This window comes from Octopus bimaculoides, chromosome 9 (genome assembly GCF_001194135.2).
Source record: "Octopus bimaculoides isolate UCB-OBI-ISO-001 chromosome 9, ASM119413v2, whole genome shotgun sequence".
Taxonomy (NCBI): domain Eukaryota; kingdom Metazoa; phylum Mollusca; class Cephalopoda; order Octopoda; family Octopodidae; genus Octopus; species Octopus bimaculoides.
Window position 1 is genome coordinate 16,991,427 of NC_068989.1, and position 1,533 is coordinate 16,992,959.

The 1,533-nt window shown below is 39.0% G+C and overlaps 1 protein-coding gene across 2 annotated transcripts in view; it reads left to right on the plus strand.

Moving 5' to 3' along the window:
- Window positions 1-1,533, plus strand: part of LOC106881708 (cilia- and flagella-associated protein 119) — a 22,946-nt gene that overhangs the window by 4,196 nt on the left and 17,217 nt on the right. For both annotated transcript variants that reach the window (XM_014932178.2, XM_014932179.2), the window contains one exon: window positions 325-390. In XM_014932178.2, the coding sequence (XP_014787664.1) occupies window positions 325-390 (66 nt within the window). The remainder of the gene's footprint in view (window positions 1-324; window positions 391-1,533) is intronic.

Here is a 1,533-nt window from a genome sequence, read left to right on the forward strand (position 1 = left end):
ATGAAAGAGAGAGAGAGAGAGAGAGAGGGAGAGGGAGAGAGAGAGAGAGAGAGAGAGAGAGATTTCAACAAATTAAACAAAAAATTATAATATATTGGAGAACAATGGCTGTGTGCAATAGTATCACAAAGGAAAGAAATTAAGCACAAACAATAAAAATTAGATATTGTGGCTCTTTCAGCTATTTCCTAGCCTGTATTTGATTAATATATTGTTTGCTATTCATTGCTCTTTATCAGTAGGGAAATAATTTCACATGTGACTGGAATGGCTTGGGACTTGCTGAATAGTATATTAATGTTTTTACTATTGAAATTACCACAGGTCAGACTTGGACCCAAAGCAATCTGGAATGCTTAAGAATGCTGAAACACTGAATGATGTAAAAAAGTAAGTATTATGTTATTGAAAATTAGTTTTTATCATGTTGGTGTTTCTGCAGATTTATCTTAGGTAAAAGAACCAGGCATACTAATTTGATCTTTGTTTCATAGTTGTGGGGTTACTTTTCTAGCTATAATAGTGATTGCTTTTATTAGTACCTTTAATGCATTAATTTCAACTTTAGAACATTTCTACTTCTTATCAATGCTCTCCAGTAGCATATTCTGCTCCTTATAATCTTATTGTAATAAAGTGGGATTGCTTTAGTATATAAAGATAATCCTTTCTACTATAGGCACAAGACCTGAAATTTTGGGAGTGGTGGCTAGGTGATTATATCAACCCCTGAAAGGATGAAAGGCAATGTTGACCTCAGAAGAATTTGAACCCGGATGGATGAAATGTCACTAAGCATTTTGTCCGGCATGCTAATGATTTTGCCAGCTCACTGCCTTAGTCTATAAACAATGGATTCAAATTTTGGCACAAGGTCAGCAATTTCAGGGGATGGTAAATCAATTACATTTACCCCCCAGTACTCAACTGGTACTTGTTTGGTTGACCCTGAAAGGTTGAAAGGCAAAGTTGACCTTGGTAGAATTTGAACTTAAGTTGTGAAGATGGATGAAATACTGTTAAGCATTTTGTTCAGCTTGCTAAAGATTCTGTCAGTTCACCGCCTTAGTCTCTGTAAATAATACAATCATTTCTACATTAGATGGAATATTTCTACTTCTATCATTGCTATTTACTTATGTTGTTGGCACTCCATCGCTTACGACGTCGAGGGTTCCAGTTGATCCGATCAACGGAACAGCCTGCTCGTGAAATTAACGTGCAAGTGGCTGAGCACTCCACAGACACGTGTACCCTTAACGTAGTTCTCGGGGATATTCAGCATGACACAGTGTGACAAGGCCGACCCTTTGAATTACAGGCACAGCAGAAACAAGAAGAAAGAGTGAGAGAAAGTTGTGGTGGAAGAGTACAGCAGGGTTCGCCACCATCCCCTGCCGGATCCTCGCGGAGTTTTAGGTGTTTTCGCTCAATAAACACTCACAACGCCTGGTCTGGGAATCAAAACCTCGATCCTATGACCGCGAGTCCGCTGCCCTAACCACTGGGCCATTGCGCCTCCACACTATTTAC